The 15393-nt window shown below is 44.3% G+C and overlaps 1 protein-coding gene across 5 annotated transcripts; it reads right to left on the bottom strand.

Moving 5' to 3' along the window:
* Positions 1-1061: 1061 nt before the first annotated feature.
* LOC137877002 (inosine-5'-monophosphate dehydrogenase 1b) lies at positions 1062-14917 on the bottom strand. 5 transcript variants are annotated; one of them, XM_068716681.1, is made up of 16 exons: positions 14856-14917; positions 9894-9992; positions 9643-9720; positions 6479-6527; positions 4959-5060; positions 4777-4851; positions 4203-4409; positions 4006-4093; positions 3725-3924; positions 3425-3515; positions 3193-3288; positions 2579-2722; positions 2339-2483; positions 2099-2242; positions 1928-2011; positions 1062-1293 (listed from the first exon to the last, which is right to left on the bottom strand). In XM_068716681.1, exons 2-16 carry the CDS (start codon positions 9989-9991, stop codon positions 1272-1274), a joined length of 1623 nt encoding a protein of 540 aa, XP_068572782.1. In that variant the 5' UTR covers position 9992; positions 14856-14917; the 3' UTR covers positions 1062-1271. The 5 variants fall into 5 exon arrangements, with proteins under 5 accessions (XP_068572782.1, XP_068572779.1, XP_068572781.1 ...); XM_068716678.1 differs by lacking the exon at positions 14856-14917 and adding an exon at positions 11772-12009 and having other exon boundaries at positions 9643-9723; XM_068716680.1 differs by lacking the exon at positions 14856-14917 and adding an exon at positions 11772-12009.
* Between the last annotated feature and the right edge of the window lie 476 nt (positions 14918-15393).

Here is a 15393-nt window from a genome sequence, read left to right as displayed (position 1 = left end):
GAGAAATAGTCCTCATATCGAACTATTCTTGATTGATGCAATACATTTTAGGTTTTTTTTTTTCCTTCCAACATACCTGATCTTCAGCTTTTGGTCCCTTCCATGCTCAACATATGAACACTACGCACTGAAATGGGACACTGATTATTTGTCAAGATGTCGCTGAAGGGAAAATGAACGCCCACAAAAAAGGTTAAGACTGTGGGTCTGGGCTCGGTCTATTGATTGTAGGGAGACACTGACGGAGACAAAGTCAACGGGATGATTGGCACGGCCAATATCTCGTACCTCGGGATCCACAAGACGGGGGAGTGACCAATATGCGCTGAAACATAAACCGCTACTGTTCATTAAGTAGCTTATACCTTGAATGACTTAAAAATGAAAAAAAAGAAAAAAAAAACAACAGGAAGATTGCCATGAAACACCGATACGCTTCACATAGAGAGACAAGTGTTTTGTCTTGTTTTTCTGTACGTACTGGTGTGTTTAAGAGCTGGGATGTGAGAGGCTTCAGACGAGGGGGGAGGGGGGGGCGTGCTGGTAAACGTGGAACCCCCCCCCCCCCCCCAAAAAAAGAAAAAAAAGCCAGATAAGATGCTGATGTGATCTGCACCATGGCCGTTTTACACCCTCCAACATCAACAAGGACACACAGTGCGCCTTCACTTTTTGTTGTCCCAAGACACATTTTTAACTCCATCACTCAGCCAGGCACACCCTACCCTTGGTGCATCTCACACACACACACACACACACACACGCTAAATTGGGGTCGGCTGCGTACTCGAGATGCAGGCGCGTCACTCCGAAAACGCCGCTTGCTGAGCGCAAAACAATCCCAGGTGTTCAGAGAAGAGTCGGGTGTCGGTTTTGAGGATTCTCACTTCGCTACTGTGCCTCGATCCTCCCAGAGAGCAGCCGGCTGGGATCAGAGAGAGAGAGAGAGAGAGAGAGAGAGAGAGAGAGAGAGAGAGAGAGAGAGAGAGAGAGAGAGAGAGAGAGAGAGAGAGAGAGAGAGAGAGAGAGAGAGAGAGAGAGAGAGAGAGAGAGAGAGAGAGAGAGAGAGAGAGAGAGAGAGAGAGAGAGAGAGAGAGAGAGAGAGAGAGAGAGAGAGAGAGAGAGACGGTGGACACGACGGAGGAGAGGGCAGAGAGGGTATAGCGGGTGGTGCGTATTTTAGCAGAAGTGGCGATTTTAACATTTGGTCACCGTTTAGACGTGCACCGATGAGCTGCACTCCATCCCCCCCCACCACAATCACCACCACCTCAGTAAAGCCGCTTCTCGTAACTGTGGAGGCAGAGAAAAAGAAATAAAAAAAAATTTAAAGAAATCGTGAGAGAAATCAGCGCTCAAATGTAAATTAAAAGTATTGCTGCAACAAGTACGCTCACTGCGATTCACTTTATTTCAGTAACTTGCATGTACTGGTTACTTGTTTTCTGAATGCATTTGGCAGGAATCTACAAAACGCACAGATACAAAGTCTGGGTACCAATAGTGATAATGGAGCAACAGGAGAGAAAGCAGCGTTTGTCCTTTCTGATTTGCTGCTCTGTCTCTTCTTTCTCTCAACTATAAAGGCAGGTTTATTTTCCATTGGAGCGTTCGCCAATGCCAACGCCTAACAGGAAGAACAGTAAAATTGGAGCCAGACTTAGCAGACTTAGTTTCTTAGCAACGTAATGATGAAATCCTCTAGGATTGTCAAAGAAACCACAGTTTAGAGTTCCCATTGGACTGACAGAAACCTCCTCTCACTGTAACAGCACACATTTTGTTTCTACCACAACCATTCAGCCCAACTTCTTTTTCAAAAGTAGGGCGTTTGTTGTTTATGTGTGCATGCTCCCTACGGAGGACAAAGTAAAGACTTTCTTGTCCCAGAATAAAGTCTTCTCCTCTCTTTTTTTTTTGTACTTACGAGTGGAGTCCATGAACACCTCCCTCCACCTGCGCCGACATGGTCCTCTTTTCAAACTTCAGCTCTCCAGAGTACATCATGGAACTGCGGAAGATAGAACGCTGGTAAAACATAATGCACATAAAAAGGTTAAACATCTGCTTTACAACCAGTGACTCACACGCTACTCACCGGAGGACAGAAAGACTCTTCGCCCCGATGTCCTGGCAGCCATGCTGGATACCAGCGATCAGGTACGGTGCAAACTTGTGGATGGAGCCCTTGTCCTGGACCGAGCCCGATACACCCTGGGCTACCTTCACATTGTCGCCCTCACTGTGGAAAGACATTAAATCAAATATTCCCCCAGTGGAATCACAGCATTTAAACTCTTGGAATTTGGCTTTTCACTGCCTTTAGCCTCCCACGTACCTAAAATAGCGTTTCTGGCTGCTGGTGCTCTTCTCCATGGCGTCCAGGGAGCCCATGCCGCGGTACTTTTTCAGCCGCACTCCGTCTGAGAAGAAGTACTCCCCTGGAGCCTCGGTGGTTGCCGCTAGCAACGAGCCCATCATCACTGGAGTGGGAGACGAGGGAGAGAATCGTCAGCGGTCTTTTATTACCCGATCTAACGGCGTCGCTCCTCCGGCGTCGCAATCTTTGAAGCCTCACCGGTCGACGCTCCGAGAGACAGAGCCTTCACCACATGGCCCACGGTCTGAATGCCGCCGTCGGCGATGACTGGCACGCCGAAGCGCCTGGCGTACTCCGCTACCTTGTACACCGAGGTCCCCTGGGGCCTTCCACATGCCATGACTAGAAGATAGAAAAACATATCCAACATTGACCGCCATGGAAACAGATCAGTTAACAAACAAACAAACAAGGCCAGATCAGACCTGGCGAACAAATAGAAGTCCACTTATACGATAAAAAGCAGCACCTCCGAACGTGACCCAGTCTGAGCATGAGAGGCTGGTCCCCATGGTTACCCAGAATGAGGCCTTGGCAGATCACCATGACAACTAGGAGGGTCTCAGGGTATATATATATATATATATATATATATATATATTTTTTTTTTTTTTTTTTTTTTTTTTTTACCGTTAGCAACGGATGGCTTTTTCTTAAGAACGGGTACAGCTAGTACTGGTGAGCTACAGCTCAGGACTGACTTCTCATCTTCGCCTTTGTGTGTTAACGAAATTGAGATAAAGTAGAGTTTCCGGTACTCGCGCTGTAACCGTGTTCAGGAGGCGCCATTGAGCAAAAAGAAGGGTGCGCACCTTCCTGCGTGATGCAGATGGAGCCGCAGCCCATGCCGACTCTCAGAGCATCGACACCAGCGTCGATCAGGTTCTTGGCCTGAGCTGCTGTGACCACTGTCGGGGAAAAAAAGAAGAAGAAAAGTGGTTGAAAAAAATAAATAATAATGTGTGCACACTATTAGATTTTGTTGGCATTATAAGAAAGCTGGCAAGAAATAAATAAATGAAAGCCATTAGGCGACAAACTCACCGTTTCCTCCCACCACTTGCAATTCTTGATGCTTCTGCTTAATATAATTTATCATGTTGATTTGATACACCGAGTTGCCTTGTGAAGAGTCCTGGAGATGTAAAAAAAAAAACAAAAACAAAAAAAACATTCATGAGTTAAGTAGACCGACATGGACCCGGGGACTCAGCAGTCTTAACAGACAACACAGGCTAACGAATGCATGCGGTGTGAGAATCATACAGGCGTATTATTTCTAACCCTCTGCTCAAACAATGACCGAACTTTGGTCCAAGCCTCCTTAACCATCGGATCACCCACCAGTACGACGACATCCACTCCGGCCTGCACCAACAGGTCCAGTCTGTATTTGTCGTCGTCCCTGGTGCCGATGGCGGCGCCGCACAGCAGCTGTTTGCGGGAGTCTTTGGAGGCCAGCGGGTAGTCCCTGTTCTTCTTCAGATCCGTCCTGGCGATGATGGCCACCAGCTCGTCGTTATTGTTCACGATGGGGAGCTTGCCTGGTCGCGGAGAAAAAGTTATTGAACTGCACGAGCGGGACCGAAATCCGACTAAAAAGCGGCTCGTCGCACGCGATTCACCTTTTTTACTGCGCTGCAGGATGTCATTGGCTTCTTTTAGGGTGACACCGGCTGGAGCCACGACCAGCTCCTCCCTCTTCGTCATGGCCTTCAAGACGACAAGCAAGACGCACGCGAATGAGCGATGGAATGCAAACATTTGCAAACTAAAATCGGTTTCCTTAAAAAATGAACATTAAAAACACACACACACACACCTCCTCCAGAGGTTTGCCGCGGTCTTTCTCAGACAGGAAGTCAATGTCTCGGGAGGTGACGATGCCCACCAGCTTGCTGCCCATTTTGCCCGTCTCTGTGACGGGAATACCAGAGAAGCCGTGTCTTACTTTGGCCTCAAACACATCCCCGACTGTGTGGCGCGGACTCATCACCACTGGGTCTGTGATGAAACCCTGCTCGAACCTCTGGAGACAGAGAGAAAGCAAAACGGAATTATTATTATTATTATTATTATTACGAGTAGTGTTTTTTTTTTTTTTTTTCTCCCCTCTTTATTTGTGCAAAGCAGCGAAAAACATCACAACAATAAGTACATGTTAATAAGCAAATACAAGAAAAAAACAAACAAACATACAAAAAACACACACACACACACACACACACACACACACACAGATGGAAGGTGATTACCATAACCTATTTAGGGAAAGCACAAAATAACAAGAGGTCAGGATATGGTTCATGTGAGATGTTGGTTATGGTTTATACTTTAGTAAAGAACATAGTATAGTTATTTGTACATATGAAGAATAATTTATCAGCATTATTTACCTTAACCTTGCGGACCTCATTGGCTTGGAACTCTGGTGTGCAGTTGTGGTGAATGATGCCAATGCCTCCCATAAGCTATAAAAAAAAAAAAAAAAAAGATAAATTCAGAATTAAATTTTGGCAATAAATGAAAAAAATCGGCGCTCTTTCTTAATAGCAGTTTTGGCAAAGCAGTGCCTTACCGCCATAGCAATAGCCATAGCCGACTCAGTGACCGTGTCCATGGGGGAGGAGATGAGGGGGGTCTTCAGGGTGATCTTCCTGGTCAGCGCCGACGTCAGGTCCTAAGAGACACAGAGAGGGGTTATGCAGAACAGTTTGTTTCTGTAGGTTTGCACATGAACCACCAGGGGCAGACTAAACTCGGCAGATTCAATATACTGTCGTCGTTGATATCTTTAAATATGTTTCCGTGACACTAAAAAAGGAGTCATTTGAGGTCACCTTTCTTTTAATAAATGGTGCATGTTAGAGCTCCTTTGACATAACAATGTACATCATTTTAGTTATTGTGTGTCATTACGTGTTTAGCGGTGAAACAAAGCAATAAGATGCTTGGTCCATCAAAAAGAGTCCGTCCTCTCAGGGACAGAAAACTGACTGTTTGGAAAAATGAGCCACACCACCGTATCTCCGCATTTTTACATCTTACCGATTCCCACAGCCTGCCATCGCCCGCTATTGTTATCCGTGTGAAAATAATGACATTCTTTGCACATGGGAAACCAGCAAATGAGTTCTGTGGGTGTCCGAGCTTTCCCTCCTTATCGGAGCCAGACATAAACTACGGAGGCTTTTCTCAAGAGGTTCACGGCCAAGTCAGGACAAATCACCAAACACCACGTCTCCATTTAGGGAGCACAGCTGCGCGCTGACCTGCTAAATTCAGCCGAGCGTCGGGACAGCAGGTCAAGAACATCGCAAAGCCGAAAGAATTTCCCACAACACCTCGGAAGTATTTTTTACAGATTTCTGAGTCGCCGTGTGAATATGAACGAGTCCATTCAACAGAGGCCAAATGTGGTGGGAGCATTGGAGTTATTCGAGCTTGAATAGACTCACTATCCTGTGAAAAAAAAAAATAGGGCAAGGCATCGACTGTGTAGAGACAGCCAGCCCATGACAACATGGCGAGGCAGACAAGCATCTCGCACAGCAGCGAGAGCTCTCTGTAAGTGAAGAGGGGGAGGGAGGGGGGGGGGGGGCAGAAGAGAGAGGGATTTCATCTGAAGCCCAGAGATTAACTCGCCCGTCATCCGCCGAGAGACGCGGATGAGCAACCGAGCCGACGAACGTAAACACACGGTTGAGGCGGCAGCCGGTGGGTGACCGCATCGGGCAAAAAATAGCAGGGCAGCGGAGGGGGAAGAGGAGAAATGATGCAGACGGTTTATAAATGGACAACAACAAGACTGTTTTTGTAAGAGCCGCCATTATGAAATGAGGTTGAGGTCTGGGTGGGTGGGGGGGCGGTTGTTCAGGACGCGGCTCGGCCCAAGGACGGTCCGTCTTGTGACACTGCCACATTAATTATCATGGAGCGGTGTGGAAGAAACCCAAAGAAGTGATTAGACTCGTCTTTCCAAATACCTGGGAGAGCCTCTCCTCCGATGTGACGGATACTTGCGACAATCTTCCGGAAAAACAACCGGCGACCTTTTCGTATTCTCACACACGCCCCTCACAACGTGGGTGTACTCACCACTTCGTCCGAGGTGAAGTCGATGAAGCCCGGTAATATCAGGAAGTCACTGGAAGACATTAAGCAGAATGCAGAGTCAGGGTCCAGTGCCACTTTTGCATGGCTGGTTTAAAGCATCCTTTGAAAACACCAAGAGCTAAAAGAGTTCATGTTTAAAACATTCCTACATTATGAGGAGCTCACAGGGTGAATTGGTACTATTGAACAAGACAGAAGAAAACTGTAAGACAGGTAAAAGACTAACTGATTTAGCTTTAAAAGAACATTCAAATTCACTATTTGTTAAGACGTTTAATCAGCCTGATCTCTTTCTACTCATTTCCTTCTGGATACCAATTTCCACTAGAACAACGCCACAGTTTTAAAGCCTGCCACCTATTGTTGGATTCTCTTTTACGTTCCCAGAACATGACTTGGTACGGTAGTGAGCGTCGTGACCGAGTGTGGCTGGGTCACGCTGCGTCCTGTAAAAAAAAGCTACTGTTGATCTCACTCAGCTCTTGGACAGTATAAACACGACGAGCAGGTAGAATGAGATGAGTGGGAGTGCGACAGCGAGACACAGGAATGGTGTGTTTTGTTTTTCAACCAGAAGCCCTGAGTGATTTTTTTTTTCTTTTTTTCTTTTTTGCAGCTGGGTGTGAAAACAGGGCAGGGAACGGACAGAAAGATGGAGGAACAAGGGGCGCTTTGTGTGCCGTCGGAGGAAGCTTGGCGGGGGAATACAGAGCGCGGGTATGAGAAACAGGTAGATGGGGAGCAGTGGGAGCGGTCGCAACGAGAGTCTCAACGAGGACGGGGGGGACCAAAGTGAAAGTTAGGGTGGGTGGAAGAAAAGGAAGGTCTGAAATAGACGGGACATTATGAGGGCGGAGTCCTGTTTGTTCGTTGGTTTACACACACACACACACACACACACACACACACACACACACACACACACACACACACACACACACACACACACACACACACACACACACACACACACACACACACACACACAGCGTGGAGACAAGCAGGAAGTCCACATCTGCTAGCATTTTAGCAGCAGCCACAAACCTCAGCTGCGGCTCACAGGCTGCACCTACCGACTTCGGGCGCCAGCGCTCATTGTGTTGGATTTGAATTGTAAAAAAAAAAAAAAAAAAAAAAAAAAGACAACACTGGCTCGGGGCGGGGCCGTATTGTGGCTCTCATTTGAATGTTAAAATGTAGACAAATGCGTTGACGCTAAGCGGGGAGCATTTCAAAAGCACAACCGGAGGCCATAATTGATCTTCCACCGTTTGTGCAGAAGCCTGGGCATCAAAATCGAAGAAAAAAAAAAAAAAACACCTCACCCAAAAGCAGCTGAGAGCACGGCGCCCGGTATAAATATGTGATGTTATGTCAGCCCAACGTCTGAGGCGATCAACTGCTGGGTGATTACAATTATGGTTTTAATAAGACTCGGGTTTTCCAAGTAACTTGCCCATAGGGCTTTAAAAGAGGACAGATTTTACAGCTCATTAAAAAGATACAGTGCGTGATCGGTGAACATTCTGGACAGACTTTTGAGTCCACAAGGCCCACCGTATGTAGTTGTGTAGTCTATAGTGCATAGTTTAAATTATAGGGTTAAGTTGAAGTTGTCTTGTGTGAATGGGACCGGCAGTGACCCAGTATTTAACCAGCCTGTCGCATAAGAGGCACTTTAACTTCTGTAAATGCCTTTTACAGTGTCTGCGTGTATAAACTGCAGTTCATCGCCTTAACCCCATAATGGAGAGCTAACAGCTAGGAACCCTTAAAGTCGGCCGTCTGTCACTTTCTAGGCCATTCCAATAGTGTGGACAGAAAAAAAAAAATGGAGTTCAGAAGTAGCTTTGACTAAAAGAACACACGCATAGTTTAAAAAAAAAAAAAAAAAAAGAAGGTCAAAATCCTGCAGGAACACATTCCTCTCAAGTTTCTGTCTTCCTGTGTTTCACTTTCTCTGAGTGGCTTACTTCCGTTTCCTCTACAATAAAACAAACATCTTGTGTAATTGTCGTCTTAAGACTCCCATCACAGGTACTGAATCCAAGTGTTGGTCAAGTAATCGGGGACTTTTAGGACACAGAGATTACAGGAAAAGTGATCAGAGCCAACCCCATCGGACCCCCAACTCCTCCTGCAACCCACATGATGTCAATTCGGGCCATCATGTGCGCAAACCTTCCTTTGGCCGTGATGCACTTCATTACAGTTGTTCAATCACACGCTCTAACACGCTCTGACACGCTCTAACACGCTTACGTTTTCTATTCAATTATTCCCTAAAGCAGGAGCAGCATGATCAGTGTAGATAACTGGTTTTGTTGTGCAGACAATTATGCCATACGGAGAATTATCTACCATATATATATATATATATACATATATATATATATATATATACATACATATATATATATATATATATACATACACACACACATCATATAGAATTATACATTGACTAATGGTCAGGGAACGCTGAGTGGGCATCTTAAGCATTGATTGTAGTGGTTGTTAGTGCCAGTTCAAGAGGTAAAGCACTGATGGATTTGGGGGAAAGTCACACAATGCCTTCGGCTTATTTAGAATTAAGAAAATGAAAAGGGTGATTTCAAGGATTATTAAAGAAAATTGCAGACAAAACGCACGATGAGTTCAAATACAAAGCATGTTTTGTTAATATCACCAGAAAGCATCCCAGAGCTGAGTGAGGTTAAGAAAGATGTGAGAAATGAGTGCTTTTATCAAAAGGGAAACGGTGTTTTTAAAGAAAAAGGGCATGAGCTGCTCTGACATGCATGGTGCATTCACAGGACAGATCATGCCCTTTGATGGTTAGTTGAAGGTATTCATGCAGTTGTGTCCACTGGAAGCAAATTTGATCCCCATGATCAAGATCACACTGAGCATTCCAACGAAAGCCCTCCTTTTAGCGTCTGCATTCATGCACTTTCATGACACCAGATTGAGATTTCGCCATTTATTTTTATTTATTTTTTTCAGTCAAAGTAAAGTTGCTTTGGAAGGACTGTCATTTGCTTCCCCTTTATGAATTCACTTTTTGGAGAGACAAAGGTTTTTTTTGTTGTTGTTTTTTTAACAGCACAGTTTCAAAATAGTTTGAAGATGACTGTTTTACTCACTTGTAAGTCAACCCATCTCCTTTAGAGCATAGCTCTTCAGCCGTATGACCATCGGAGACAACGCACTGTTGGTCAGATCTGCTGGTTCAAAATGCGTTGGCCATTACAAAGCACTGCTGCGTACACGTCACCCACCATTGCGCGCGGGTGAGGTTTTAAAATAAAGGAGACCTTACTTTGAATGAATTTGAATAACTTTTAGATTTTTTCCGAAATGTCTCAAAGAAAGTTTGTGATGCAGGGAAACTTACTTGTAAGTGAGGCCATCTCCAACTGAGAAAAGCTGCTGAGCCGAGAGTCCATCTTCGGGGACGTATCCCGTACCACCGCTGATTAAGTAATCCGCCATGCTGCCAAATGACAAGGAGAAGCAACTTCAAATCAACTGTGCAGCCTCAGGTCAAGATGTGCATCTAAAGAGGATGCTCTGCAAGAACACTAGACATCCACTTGGCAGGCAGAGCTTTAGTGACCTTCTCACAGGGAAGACATAACCATAGCAACATCAACATCCCCTGCCAGCCACCCGCTGGTCAGTGCGCATGCGCGGCGGGCGCAAACTGCGACCACTCCGCTTGCAAAGACAAGCCGATAATAATCTGGCAATGGACAATACACGTTTAGCTGATGCATTGTTTTGTATGACTGCTGCGGATACATAACAGGACGTTGTGTAACATTAGATCCCACCGTGTGTCACAAATACGTCACTGTTAAAACAAAATAATTATACTGTGATTTAGCGGCGAGCAAATTCCTGTCTCTAAATCATTAATATTGCTATTTTCAAAACATAACTCGTGCGCATGAGGTGAGGCGCATGACATCTGTGTAATAACTCCCACATGGGCGCGTGTGAAGCAAAACATGGCCGGGTGACCCACTAACATTGAACTGAACCGATAGCGAGGACTATCTACCAGCATATCTATTGAAACGCTGTCCACAAAAAGAACACGACATCCTTAAAATGTGTCGACTTGAACGGTGCCGTCTGATTGCTGGCCCGATGACCCACATTGCATTATCAGTAGCTTGCAAACATCTGTTTTTGCGCTGCACACCCTTAGTTAAAAAAAAAAAAAAAATGCACTAGGGTTACTTGTTTATACAGTGAGGTGGCAACGCAACATCCTTGCTCTTCCATCTTCCACGTTACAATAGTATCCATGCTAGTCCCCATGCTAGCCTCCCACTTCAAAAGTCCATACCGGGTTAAACAGATCATTGTAAACCGACACAAAGCATGCCGAATTAAAGAGAGGCTCTTGTTATTACAAGAGGAACCGACATATTTCTCTAACCCAATATAACGCTAATTAAATAACAGAGACAAAACTATTTTGGCAGAGTTTTGATGCGAGTTTGGTGTTGCGTTCAGGTGTAGGTCGAGTTCAGTCTAACAGAACGCGTGGGCGTGCTATCACATTTTCATAAATGCTGAGCACAGGTGAGGGACTCTCAGTTAACGTCCATTAACTAGCATTAGTACCAGTAAGGTTCAACGAAATAAACACTCGTGTTACTTAACGCTACATAGATAACGCTATCTGTGTACATAGCCCTCGCGCCACATACCGTAGGCTAGTGAACACAACTGATGTAATAATGCTGGAGACGCCGGTGGTAACGTTACTTCAACCAGCTGGTATTTAAATGACAAATTAACTATAAAAAGGCAAGTAAGTCCTCGTGTAAAGTACACACGGTGTAACCCGTCACTGTGTCGTCGTGGGGTTCAGATCACCGTGCGCTACATGTTACTCATTTAAAAACAAGTAGATAAACTTCAACCCCATTTGTGCTACAAAAACAAACGGATGCACACGTGTTAATAATCCACTCACGTGCATGCAACCGAACTTTCGGCAGAGCAGACACGAGCCGAGTCCAGACTAGGTTTTACTTGCAGACATGTGGGAGCAGCCGTTAGCATTTAGCATTAACGTTAGCAGTCTGGTTATTTTAGGCTTGACATGAGGAAAACGCTCCCGAGACTTTAAAGCGCGCGTTTCCACCCTTACGTTCAACATGAAAATAAAGCGGTTCGGACTTTGCTGCTTCTGAAACTAGCGTACACTCTCACAATAATGCCCCCCTACACACCGAGTTACGTTCGGCTAGCTAACCTTGTTGGAGCTGATGCCCACGTTGACCGAAAGGGAAGCAACTTTCCAGCTGTGAAGCTACAGAAATCAGGCTTTTAAAAAACGACAACAAGACACGGTATTTCCTTCTACCGCGAAAAACAAAATCGATGAAAAACAACAACAAAAAAGGTCGATCGGTGCTCCAAGATGTAAAGGCGCTGGTTAGCAGTGAAGTGAATAAGAAGGGATTGCCTGTCGCTGCAGACAGTGCGTGTTGGTGCTATGTGGGGAGCAGCGTCACATCCCCTCTCCTCCTTACAGAGGCGTGTTTAACCCTCTGCATATTTTTTTTTTTTGCTGCTGCTGCTGTGGAATCAGTGGCGGCGGGTGAAGCAAAACAAAAAAGGGTTAATCAGTGTTAACCAGTGTTCAACTGGAGTGTTTTACTGTCGTTACTAACATGCTGGCAGACCGGCTTATCAGAGCTGTCCCTGTTCATGCCTATGGGCCATTCTAGGCACGCTGAGTGAAGATACTCTCTGCTCTCTATTTTAGCGTTGGTGGTTTTAATGCTTTGGTTAAAGATGGCAGAGGTTACTATGCACATTTACTTAGATGCCGTTTTAAAGTACTTTGCTTGATTGCTTCCATAATGCTTCTTTATCCTTCCATTACATAAAAAAAAAAAAAAAAAAAAAATGAATGTGCTGTTATTTTTTTTTTACTCCACTACACATTTAAGATTTTGTTCTAAAACATTATGCATTGTTGTAATGTATTAAACTTCCCAGACCATGTGGAGATTATTAAAACGCTGCTTACATGTTAAACAATAGTCACCCAATATTTTAATATATCACAGTACATACTGTTGAAGTAGCATTTTGAATGCAGGGCTTTTTAGTTGTAATTTAGTACTTTCACATTTTTGTATTGCTAATTTACATCTTCTACCTCAGCCAATGAGGCCTGTGTTTTATCTTTTAGATATTTGTCTGGTTTTAAATCAGCAACGTCTTGTCTTTAATGTTTTTATACATTTTTTTGTATCTTGTATCTTTTTACGATGCCAATAAACATCCTTATCCTTATTGTGATTTTGCAGTTTTAGTTCTTCTTTCACAAAGTCAATCGTTCTATTTCTTGTATTCTTGGTATAATTGTCAACGGTGTTTGAGCATGACTTGTTAACACTAATATGAAAGCAGCACTGTCTGAAACCTGGTCACATGTAAATCATCTAAACTGGATTAAGTGCACTGAAATGTTCACGTGATGACAATTGCGGGATGTGCAGAGAAGCAGCTTTTAGAGGAACACAACTTCTTGATGTGGATAAAATTCACTGTCTTTTTTTCCTTAATAACTTTTTATATATATATATATATATATATATATATATATATACATTAACGCTAGTGCATTTTTTTTAAAACTAAAGGTGTGCAGCGCAAAAGCAGCTTATGTTTGCAAGCCACTGATAATGCAATGTGGGTCATCGGGCCAGCAACCAGACGTCACCACATTTTAAGGATGTCGTGTTCTTTTCTGCGGACAGCGTTTCACATATATGTACACACAGTACAAAAGTAGAGATAACGGGGAACTGCCTCATAGATGGCGCATCCCAACTTTTCAACGGTGTGCTGTTTGTTTTAAGGAAACAACAGAAAGTTCAGCCACTGTAAGAGAAAGCCGTTCTAGTTTGGGCTGTATCATGAATACGTGGGCTCACTGTGGGGAATGAGAACACGTTGTTTTTTTTTAAAAGCTCATTTCATACATTTATGTGAAATCTAATGAGTAAAAGGTTTATACATAGACCAGTAGTCCTTTAAGAATAATGTATGCTTACAGGAGATTGGAGTTGGACACAGAAAATGAATGTCAAACCGCACACACATTCACATTACTTGACAGAAATGTCGGCACGCTGCTCATGTCATCGAGCGGTCAGCGGCATAAATGCTGACAGAAAATCACTTTTGCTTTCTATATGATTGTCAGTATCTTTTATCAGCTGTTCTGCAGTCATGGAGCAGAGGTTCACGTCCGATAAGGGTTTTTTTTCATATCTGCCGCCAAGGAGAAAGTTTTGATTTACAGTCACATCAGTACTTTTGTTGTGGCTTTCATTTCCGGTATATTGATCATTTCTTGCAGAGACGTTTCACTGATCGCGTTTCAGACATTGAATCCAATGGAGAACCATGTGGTCCTCCCTGTAACCTAATATATGCCACACAGTCCTCTCTTGTTCTATATTAATCTTAAGGGAGGGCTGCTAGATTGGTCGGCCAAGGTGACTCAGGGGGACCCGTTTCTCACTCTGTGTTTGTGTCAAATTAAATGTGGGTCATTGCAGATATGGGTCAATGGTTCCTTTATGCACTGTAGCTATTCTGAGCAGTTGATTCAGCCTTGTTTATCCTCCCCGCGGCATGCTGCTCACTCCTGCCTTGATGTTGCGTCACAGAATTGTCCGTGTGCACAAAGGGCACAAGGCACACGTTCAAAATAGCACCTGACATTTTAAGAGAAGCCGCTTTTTTGTTGTTGTTGTTGTTGTGATGGCATCTGCTCGTAAGACAAAAGTATTCTAACTGTCCTCATCCTTCAAACAACTCAAAAATGAAGTGTCATCCGAAGCAAGGAGTTTTGACCTCAAGGCCATTTGCAAACTGACTGTGTGTGGACATGTAAACTGACCCGACGGCATGAAGTTCATTTACATGTGCAGCCTTATGAAGGCACAGTGAAAGTAAAGCCTGAGGTCTGACATCACATTGTCATTTAATTTGGATATTGGCATTGAGGGTTGAACTTGTTGTGGCAGTCTTCTATTTAATTACTAGTCTTGTCTTTTAGTCTCACTTGCATCTGTTTAGAATCAAGACTAATCCTCTGGAGTGTAAAATTCAGAATAAAAAAAAAAAACATTTTTATGAAGGTTTTTGCAGAACTCTCACTCTCCCTGGTAGCAATTAATTCAGCAGCAGGAATATTTGCAATTAAAAATAGCTACTTCAGTGTAAATAATAAAATAGATGTGTTTTAGCCTAGTTACTGTTTGAGTTCTGCCTGAAGGTGGCTCATTCTCCATATATTTTCTCAGCAACTCACCTCTCTGGGCCTAGACCGGCCTGGATGCGTGTGGCGCTGTATCGCTGGGCTGCAGTTTCATGTCCGTGGCCGTGTGAGGTTTGCCTGACATAATGTTCGCCTTCCCCGGGTGATACGTCGGTGCGTTGGGGCTGAGTGTCTCCTACAATTCTCCGATAATCCACCTCCCGGCTCCCCCTCGCTCCGTCTGCACCAAAGTGCTCATAACCGTACCCCTCCATCGTCCGTCCAAGGTCAGTCTCTGAATCCAGCGGCCTTTGAGCCTTGCTGTGCAGCTTGCTTGCTTTTAAACAGAGCAGTCAGTGAGAAAATATCCAACGGTTGAAGGCTACATTTGTGTCAAAACAGAAGACCTCTTGAAACCAGGTTATCATATGCACTTCATAACCCAAGTTTTGGATGAAATTACAATTTTCAAAACACATGGAATCTCTCCAAGTTGTTGCTAAATATTCTTATCTGGATTCCAGTGTCTGCTCTCTTTTACTCTGCCTTCCAGACCAGATACGGAGCTGCATAGGTGTTCCCACAGAGAGAA

This window comes from Cebidichthys violaceus, unplaced genomic scaffold, assembly GCF_023349555.1.
Source record: "Cebidichthys violaceus isolate CVI_PGR_0920_01 unplaced genomic scaffold, fCebVio1.0.p SCAF_200, whole genome shotgun sequence".
Lineage (NCBI taxonomy): Eukaryota > Metazoa > Chordata > Actinopteri > Perciformes > Stichaeidae > Cebidichthys > Cebidichthys violaceus.
This window is presented reverse-complemented; position numbering and strand designations above follow the sequence as displayed.

Bases quoted from the DNA above. Each gene is read 5' to 3' on its own strand.
- LOC137877002 (XM_068716678.1), bottom strand. From the start codon at position 9,991: ATGGCGGATTACTTAATCAGCGGTGGTACGGGATACGTCCCCGAAGAT. The intron at 9,724-9,893 runs GTAAGTTTCCCT...ATTTTGAACCAG, and splicing joins GGAGATGGCCTCACTTACAA to CAGATCTGACCAACAGTGCG. The intron at 2,243-2,338 runs GTACGTGGGAGG...GTCTTTCCACAG, and splicing joins AGCCAGAAACGCTATTTTAG to TGAGGGCGACAATGTGAAGG.